The sequence below is a fragment of the Penaeus japonicus genome, unplaced genomic scaffold (genome assembly GCF_977035675.1).
Source record: "Penaeus japonicus unplaced genomic scaffold, GWHDUDI00000001_assembly GWHDUDI00000038, whole genome shotgun sequence".
Lineage (NCBI taxonomy): Eukaryota > Metazoa > Arthropoda > Malacostraca > Decapoda > Penaeidae > Penaeus > Penaeus japonicus.
The window spans coordinates 5,552,833-5,562,832 of NW_028234440.1; the positions used below are offsets into that span (position 1 = coordinate 5,552,833).

At 34.1% G+C, this 10,000-nt stretch overlaps 1 protein-coding gene across 1 annotated transcript in view; it reads left to right on the plus strand.

The window, feature by feature from the left end:
• LanA (laminin subunit alpha) overlaps positions 1–10,000 on the plus strand; it is a 62,721-nt gene that overhangs the window by 44,795 nt on the left and 7,926 nt on the right. Inside the window, exons 36-52 of the mRNA XM_086532992.1 lie at positions 1–124; positions 263–396; positions 583–726; positions 1,081–1,280; positions 1,527–1,735; positions 2,020–2,261; positions 3,042–3,271; positions 3,380–3,673; positions 3,857–4,025; positions 4,271–4,426; positions 4,903–5,127; positions 5,361–5,580; positions 5,777–5,876; positions 6,066–6,307; positions 7,524–7,727; positions 9,484–9,588; positions 9,815–9,844. The exon at positions 1–124 is cut by the window's left edge and continues 16 nt beyond it. Of these exons, the coding sequence (XP_086389118.1) occupies positions 1–124; positions 263–396; positions 583–726; positions 1,081–1,280; positions 1,527–1,735; positions 2,020–2,261; positions 3,042–3,271; positions 3,380–3,673; positions 3,857–4,025; positions 4,271–4,426; positions 4,903–5,127; positions 5,361–5,580; positions 5,777–5,876; positions 6,066–6,307; positions 7,524–7,727; positions 9,484–9,588; positions 9,815–9,844 (3,028 nt within the window). The remainder of the gene's footprint in view (positions 125–262; positions 397–582; positions 727–1,080; positions 1,281–1,526; positions 1,736–2,019; positions 2,262–3,041; positions 3,272–3,379; positions 3,674–3,856; positions 4,026–4,270; positions 4,427–4,902; positions 5,128–5,360; positions 5,581–5,776; positions 5,877–6,065; positions 6,308–7,523; positions 7,728–9,483; positions 9,589–9,814; positions 9,845–10,000) is intronic.

The window sequence follows — 10,000 nt, forward strand, 5'->3', positions numbered from 1 at the left end:
AAAAAGATAGACGAGGCAAGTCGTGTGGGCAAAGAAGTAGATACTGAATTGGAGAAGTCCCGCAACCTTGTTGATGATGCAAACAAAAATTACCTTAATGCTTCAACAAACTATGAGGATTTGTGTATGTATATGTTTTCTATGTAGATGTATTATTTTTTTTCTTTTTTTATTCCAGTGTGACAGAAAATCAAAGGCAATGTGATAAAAATGTTACTACCAAAGAGTTTGTATGATCAAAACACATGTATCCTCATTTCAGTGATGGAGTTAGAACGCCTGCATGCAGCCAAATCCACCCTTAATACAACAGTGGTAGAAATAGTACAGGAATTAGAGCAAGCACAGTTACCAGCAATGAAAGCTAAAGAGCATGCAGAAGTGCTAAGAAGAAGGGTATGTTCATTATTTAACTTATTCACAATTTTGGTTTTGGAACATAGATTTTTTTAGAAATTATTTAGTTATCACAAAAGTAATAGCTGAAAATTTGTTATCTTGCTTTAGATTATAAAGGTCCTTTTCCAAGAAAATGACTGAATCATCAAAGGGAATTTCAACTTATTTGAAATATAATTACAGGCTGACGATCTAGACAGTCTGCTTTCCGACACACGTGAGTTTTCTGAAAAGGCACTTGCAGCTGCAAATGCATATATGAATATCGTCAAAGCAATTGAAGATGCACGTCAGGCGGCAGAAGCTGCAAAGGAAGCAGCCATGAAGGTAGATGTTATGACTCTTTAAAATTGTTTGTAAGTCCATAGATAAGTATACAAGTTGTTTGCAAGTACGAATGAATTTTAACTGTAACCAAAAAATTAAAAAGTGTAGGTAAGTAGAAGTCTATGATTGCAATGTGACGGACTTCAGATGCCAATGACGTTAGAAATAGGCATGTTAATCAAATCAGAAAGTAAAACAGACATTGTGGGAACAAGGAAAAAAGACAAGCATGCAAAAAGAGCAAATGTAGAAAAGAGAGTAAAAAGATTTTTCAATATTTATCATAATCAATGTCATTATTCCTTATTATTGGTATCATTATGATATTTTTATTCTTTCTCTTTATCTTCATAGGCTCTGAAACTGTCAGGAGGTGTCAGTGATGATGCAGTTGTGTCGCAGAGGAAGTCGGAAGAGAAGTATGAGATGGCAGAATTGCGTTCGCAGCAAGTGGAAAGCGAGTTGCAGCCTCAACTTGCGCAGGCTCAACATGATGTCCGCACCCTCAGAGATATGAATACATACATTAGTGACACTGTCATGGTGATTAGCAAGTTAGTTGAATCTCTCTTTATTTCATCTTATTTTATGTTTTTATTTTTCTTGTTTTTTTTTGGTTGCTGATACTTTCTTCCTTATGATTATCATTAGTATTGAGATCTTGAAGATATTCCTTGTGGACTAAGTACCTAAATGCAGAAGAATATGATTAGAGATAATATTTTTGACAAACAACTTCCAAGAGGGGTTAATCTAAATTTAACTCTATTCTACAGTGTTAATGTTTCCTTTTTGAACAGTGGACTGGACCAGCTACAGCAAGAATCCATTGCAAGTGAAGCCTCCAATCTGAAGCAGAATGCCATTCAGTCAAGGGACATTGCTGGGGAAGCCATTCAAAGCATAACCAATGTTGAGGATCAGCTTCCTGATGCAACAGCTCGAGCTCGTCAGCTGATGAAAAATGTCGCTGATGGGAACAAGGCCATTCAACTTGCACACAGACAAGGTATCTTGATTTGACAGGGTGGTAGGATTTAGCTAAGTATCCATATTTATGGAGATCATAATTAACTATTGATAAGATAATCTAATTTAATTTGAGACACATTTTTATAGATGATGATTAAATTTGATATTCTTTTATGTAGATGAGTTATTTCCCATTAATTTGTTTCCAATGCAAATACAAAATAATGTCTCCCTCCCCCAAAACACTATAATTTTTTTTCTATTTGGTCATACAAATCATTCATAAAGATTAAAGAATAATACAGCATTTTTAAAAAATAGTGGAACAGGTAGAACAGCAAGTGCCAGAGATGATGGAACTGGCAACCAACCTGCGCCAAAAGAAGGAATCCATCCAAACTAAGGGCATTGATGTGGGCGACCGACTTAAGGCGCTACGCCGTTCCATCCAGAAGACGCGGGAGTTGGCCAACAAGATCAAAGTTGGTGTTGACTTCCAGCCCAACACAACCATTGAGCTCCAGAACCCGGAGGATATTACTAAGGCTGCGACGTCCACAAAGGTATGGCGGCTGAGCTTCAGGTTATGATGATGCGTGGACTTTATTTATTTTGGGGTAGAAGTTTTGGAGCTTACTTGTCTGCCTATCTTTCTTTCTTATAATTTATTAAAATTTTTGTTGTCTATTTGTCAGTTTGTATATCAATTGATTCAGTTATTTATGTACTTGCTTTTTGTTTAGATATCTAGTTTTTGTTTATTTGATTTATCTATTGTTTGTGTATAATTTAATATCTTACTTTTTATTACCTATCCATTTCTATGTTATAAATTAATCAGATTGATCAATTCATTTGTTTGCAAATTTGGTTATTATTCACTTATCATTTCATTATTCATTCATTATATGTCTATTATTTAATTAATTATTTATTTGTTTATTTATTTATTCATTTATTCATTTCTTTATTCATGCATCTGTCCTTCCTGATGTGTACACCTTTGCCCTGGGAATGAACTTTTATTCAGATTTATTGACATTAAGATTAAAAGAGTTTGTTCAAAAAAGGAGAAAAAAACAGGAAAGGAAGTAGAAGAGAAGAGGTGAGGGGGAGGGGGCAATAAGAGACCATTTGAAACTGATTAAATATATAATGCCATGCCTTTCATAACCTTACTTATTGACTATATCATAGTAAGTTTTGTTCATTCGTTCATAAAATTACCACTGAAATTCAATGACCACTTATTTTGGATATTATATATCATATAACAGCATTGTGAAAAATCATATCATCACTTAGAAGATTTTTTAAGTGTATCCTGCATGTATTACCAACAGGTATCGATGTTCGTACGAACAGATGAACCTTCAGGATTATTGATGTTCATGGGAACCCCAGTTGGAGGTAGTAAGTTGATGCGCCGCACAAGGACGGATGATTTCATGGCCTTGGAGGTAGACAGTGGCTTTGTCCGCCTCACAATGGATTTGGGTGATGGTGCACACTCCATTGAGAACAATAAGCTGCGCATAGATGATGGCATTTGGAGAGAAGTTAGGGTTGACAGGTATGATTGTTGTGCTTTTGAAATTTTTGATACTTCCCATTTACTTTAAAGAATTTGTATATAATTAGTGGTGAGGCTTCTGATGATACAAGCAAATCATAATTCCAGAACGGGTAAGCTTGTGAAATTGAGCATAGTTTACGAAGATGAGGACAAAAACGAGGCAATTGCTTCTGTAGAAAATGAGTTGCCAGGCACCTACTCAGTCTTCAACCTTGATGCAGGAGTGTCAAAGATATTCATTGGTGGAATCCCGGCTGGAGTTCAGGTTGATAGAACCATCCGTAGCACTTCTTTCTACGGCCAATTAGAAGACTTCAGGCTCAATGATCGTCCTATTGGTCTGTGGAACTTCATGTCCAATGGCACCAATAACATTCAACAACGTGGTGCTCTTGAAAGGTATTTAAGAATCTTATATTTGATAGACTAAGAATGATTTTTCATATTTTCTTTTTTTCACTACCTTTTAGTTTATTATATGCTTTACCAATTTTGTTCCCTTGAGAGAGTTCAGCCATTTATGAAGAGAATGTAAGCTAGTGTCATAGGAAAATCATGATTAAATTGGTAATGTCTTTTCAGAGATCAGCTGGTAGACTTGGTTCCTCCAACTGGACTAAGATTTGATGGTAATGGATATGCAGCCATGGATACACGCAATGGCTACAGATTCAAGAAGAAGTTTGATCTACAGCTTGACTTTAAGACATATTCTGAAGATGGCATCCTTTTCTTTATTAGTGGTGCTGATGTATGTCTGATTATTAAAACTATTATTATTATTTTGAATGGAAAAGATGGAATGACTTCCAGCATGTAAATGTCTTTAAATGGCATCAATTTCAAGTACTATACTTAATTGGAATAAGAATATGAGAATTATACATAGTTGTGTACAGTGTTCCTGTCAGGATTATAATAGTAGAGTTTCCCTACAAGCTTGGCATTTGTCAATGTAATTAGTAAGATTATTTGTTTGTTATTGTTATCCTTCAGAACCAGTATATGGCTGTTACCATGGAAGAAGGCCATGTGCTGTTCCAATACAACCTTGGAACAGGAGTGGCCACAATGAGGTCAGAGGAAACCTGTCATGATGGAGAGTGGCACCATGTAGAAGTTGCAAGAGAGCAGAGTAGGGGCCTTATGAAGGTCAGAGACAAAATTGATTTGATGGGTCTGGTATTGGTAAATGCTGCAAAATATTGTTCTATTGATATATATATATATATATATATATATATATATATATATATATATATATATATATATATATATATATATATACATATATATACATATATATACATATATATAACATATATATACATATATAATATATATACATATAATATATACATATATACATATATACATATATACATATAATAATATATATATATATATATATAATATATATATATATATATATATACATATAATATATATATATATATATATAATATAATATATATATATATATATATATATATATATATATATATATATATATAATATATATATATATATATATATATATTAATATATATATATGTATATATATATATATATATATAACATTTTAGTTGATATTTTCGTACATATTTCTTTCTTTTTTTAAATTTCAGGTTGATGGTCAGGGAGTCCAGGGAGAATCTCCAGGCAGTGCAAAGTTGTTCTTAGAAGTACCACAAAGAATGTATTTTGGAGGCTTGCCTGGTGAACATGAATTTATTGATACAACAAATGATGACTTTGATGGGTGTATTGATAACATAGTCATGTCCTCTGTAGCTGTTGATCTTTCTAAGAGTACAGAAACATTAAGTGCAGCACCTGGCTGCCCAGTAAAGGTAATTGTTAATGGACGTCATTTTGCTAATTGTCTAGCATAAGAATTAGCTTTGAAATATTTTTGATAGACTCCTCATAACCAAATGATATGTATGTATTATTTAATTGACATTTTTTATATGTATTGACCAATTCTAAGAAGTTACTCTGCTAGTGTGCATTTTATCTAGTGGTACAAAAAATGCAACATGACACCACAAAATGGAATTTATATGACAATGACAAATTTCAGGTGGCCAGCTTAGTATCCTTTGAGAAGATGGCTCCAGGCTATGTGAAGCACACAAGCCCTGATGGAACTGGCCTGCAACTCACCTTCAAGTTTAAGACAGACCAAACAGATGGACTCATTTTCTATACAACTACGAGGAACCAGGACAGTTATGTCTCTTTGTCACTGGCAGAAAGTGCTCTCATTCTGAGAGCTGCTCCAGGTGGAGAGCTTAGCACAGGTACAGCCTTTATTATGTTTGTGTTTTACTGGTGTTACAAGTTATATTCATTAGAACAGAGAAATATCTCAGGAAAACATATTTCTTGATTAGTGGCCTGTTTGGGAGTAGGAGTAAGTAATTAGAATTCTGTTTCTGAATTTAAAGAAGAGAGCCATGAGTTTTTTAGAATATTAACTTTTTGTCACTTTTACAGGGTCCTACAATAAATATAATGACAGTGAATGGCATGTCGTTAATGCTATTCGTGAACATAACCAGCTTCGTCTCCATGTTGATGACTTCGAAGATTTCAAGTTTGTAGAACTCCAATTTTGATATGCATTAGAAATTAAGAAATTGTATACACATTACATATATTTGAGCATATACAAGGTTGTTTTCAATGTTGTATTGTTAGTACAACATAAAGCCAAAAGTAATCATTGCCAAGGTTAACTACACATGTGGCATACAATAACTTGAATGTATTTTGTTCTCTTCAGAGTGTCTGTTGCACAACAAGCAGTACCATTTGACGGACCTGTGTTCTTTGGTGGTGTGCCAGATGAATATAATATTGCAGCAGCTGCATCAGCCACAGACACTAACTTCTTTGGCTGCATAGGTGATGTCACACTTAACAGTAAGATCGTAAACTTCGCAGAGAGCACTGATCGTCCAAGGGCACTGTTACAGAAGTGCCCTCTTGTGAGGAGCTCGTCACACTTCCAGTCATCCACTTTTGGTATGTGTGTAGTTTCTGTGGTTAGTGCATGTTTGATGGTTCATTATTTTTCCAATTATTATTTTTTTACATGTGTGAAACCACATTTTAAAAATAGTTTTATTGAGTCTTATGTCTTTTGTGTATTCATCTCCCAAGTTGATTTGATAGAATTGTCTCCTATTGACATGATTGCATACCAGCATTTGACTTAAATAGAACAAACTGAAGAACCGAACAGAAATTGAACATTTTAAAAAGTTTCAAAGATTTTCTTTTTTGAGGAAAATGGATTTACCTCATCTTAAAGCAAGCTTTCTCATACAGAAAAAATAAATGAAGTATTTTAATTCATTTTAAAGTGTTTATACAACAAACCAGAGTGTAATCTATCTGGTATGAAGAGTAAACTTGTCCTTTGAGAATTTCCTTCTCTTTGGCATTTCATTTATCATCAGACAATAAATCAGATGAAATTTGGAGTAAAATTGTGCAATAACTCATAAGAAATATAACGTGAATTTACATGTTGATTCCTAAAAGAACTAAAGGAAATTGATATGGAATGTTATGTAAATTCATGCAATGATTTAGAAAGAATCTAAAATAAGATTATTGAAGAAGATCACTTAGATGAACTAAGGCATCTCAACATGCAGTTATGAGAATGAGAATGTTCAAATTATGCATTGGTCAGTGAAAGTGAAGACTGATATAAAATATGTGCATGTCGAATATTTTATCATAAAGAGAATAATCAGCATTTAAAAAAAAAGAAAAAAAAAATGCTATCAAGAATGCCAATATAACAAAGAAAAAAAAGTAATCTCTATGATAGATTATGTTTTGCTTCTGGATTTTAAAAAGAACAGGCAGTTTGATCAATACTTCAATGATGAATCTACAATGGAATTATCAGTGAGTTATAATTGCTTTGGAACTTGCTTTTCTGCATTTGAATATAGAAAATATGCAATGCATGATTTTGCTATTAATGCATAGCTAGATGGAGACATTGCTAGAAGCCTATGATTTTTTTTTGTTTTTGTTTTTTTTTAATTGTTTTAGAGTTTTCTTGTTTATCCATACACTAATAATGATTAAGTGTCAAGCATTAGAATACTCACCAATTTTAACCAGTTCATTCAAGGGCCATTTGTTTATCTCATAAGACCTGCACTGCAATCCTGCTAATGTTGACTTTGTTTGCTGCTTGTTTTTGCGAATTGTGGTCTAGGAGCTGCAAGAGAAACCAACACTAGTGCCCCTGGAGACATCCTCACCGTGCAGATCCCTGAAGTCGTGGAAGTGGATTTCGACTCCTCCTCTTATCCCCCCCCTTACGCTACTACTGAATCCTCCTCTGGCCTTGTTACCTCTGGCCTCACCCCATCCCCCACCAATCCTCCCACTACCACTGAAATAGTCACTAGCACAACAGGTATTCATGCAATTAGTAAAAGATGTTTTAGTTGTAAGTTATATTATGTTCATACAAATGTCTCCACACACATGTCTACACACACACACACACACCATGCACACACGCACAGGCACAGGCACAGGCACACGCGCACGCGCACGCACACGCACACACAAACACACAAACACACAAACACACACACACAAACACACACACACACACACACACACACACACACACACACACACACACACACACACACACACACACACACACACACACACACACACACACCACACCACACACACAACACACACCACACACACCACACACACACACACACACACACACACACACACACACCACACACACACACACACACACACACACACACACACACACACACACACACACACACACACACACACACACACACACACACACACACACACACACACACACACACACACACACACACACACACACACACACACACACACACACACACACATATGTGTACATAAGCACATATGCCTGCACACATGGACATACATCCACAGACATGCTTATAAATGCACATATATGTACATGCATATCCCCACACTAAGTATATGAATATTTTGATATATGAAGTCCAATTATACATATATTTTGTTTTGTAATACTTTGTCTTCTTTAAGTTTTCATTGATATTTTGTTCTTTTACTGCACTACAAATCCTGCTATAAGTATGATTTCTCTGTTACAGTATTTTTCCTATGTTTGAAGCAAGATGAAGGCCTTGATAATGTACTTATTGTGCATGGGAAACTTTTATTGGTCATTGGCCATGCAAAAAATATGAAATTGATATTAAGATATAAATGTCTGAATGATGCAAGGATTCTAGTATTTTTTAAGAAACTTTGGTACTTCCTGGAATTGTCTCTAAATGCATTATACCTCCTACTTGCTACAGTCCATATTATGGTCATAAATTGATACTATGATATTATAGTTTTATGAATGTCTTGATACTGCATTGGCTCTTGTATATTTTAAGAAACTTCCAATATTTCCTAGAATTGTTTTTCAATACTTTGTACTATCTACTTGTTATAGTCCCAATTATTGCCCTTATTACAAACCTTTTAGCAAAATATTGGTTGAACTCTAAACTTTAATCAGCTCCCTTTGCTGTTGCTTTCTCATTTTTTCTCTGTAAGTTAACTCTCCTTTTTCAACTGCTCCTTTTGCCTTTGCAATGATGAATACAGGTAAAATGTTTTTCACTTTCTTTAATTCTGTGTTTTAAGAAATATTTTCAATACTTCAATGAATACATTTTGCACGGAGAGAGGTTATACATATTAAACAATTTTTTATGTGTCTAATAAAAAAAGAAATAGATAATTTAGCACTTGCATTGCTATTATTAGTTTGTTAGTCTACCTTTGGAAATTAGCTTACTATTAATAATTTTCAAACTTTAAATCTTATTGCCAGGTTTGGGAATCTTGAAGTGAATATATGAATTCTGAAAGAAAGATTACTCTTTTATAAGACCTCTTATAGAGAGGGAGATGTAATTGAGGAGTATGCTTAAATGATTTAATGAGTTTCTTGAAATAGAGAATAAAAAAAAAGGTTTGTGTGTTTGATCAAATAGCTTATCTAACAGGAATTAGAAATATGTCTTTATATGCTTACTGTCATATTAATACAGATATAACATTTACACAAATATTTTCATATTCAATATATGGTAATAATCTAGAACTTTCATTGTTAACAGAGGAGATCCTAGCACAGGTGGATGAGACAGACCTCTCTGAAAGCTGTGCTCTTCCTGTTGAACCAGCAGAGGAAGACCTCAGCGAAAGTGCTGGTTTCCGCTATGGTATGTAGAAAAGGGTTCATGATTTCCATTATGTACATACATTTAGTCTAATAGTTATAAGATTGCCATTGTGTATATAGCTACGGTCTGATAATTAAATGCGTTCCTTGATCCACTATGGAGTTCAAAGATATTGATGATATTCCGGAAAATGGTATGGTTAATATTTTTCTTTATCTGTGTTGTATGACTGTGTCGTTTTATAAGCAAATATTTTCCCCCTTAGACGAAGATGACCCGGTCGACTTGAAATTTGGTGAGTCGGTTTGCAGGAAGCTTGATAATGCCTTGAGCATAACATGAGATACACTTAGTGGTTTCTAGATAGATGGTATGGTTAGGTGTGTCAACAGAAAAAACAGTTGGATAACACATTTCACCTGCCTTCTAACATTAGAACAAAAATACATAT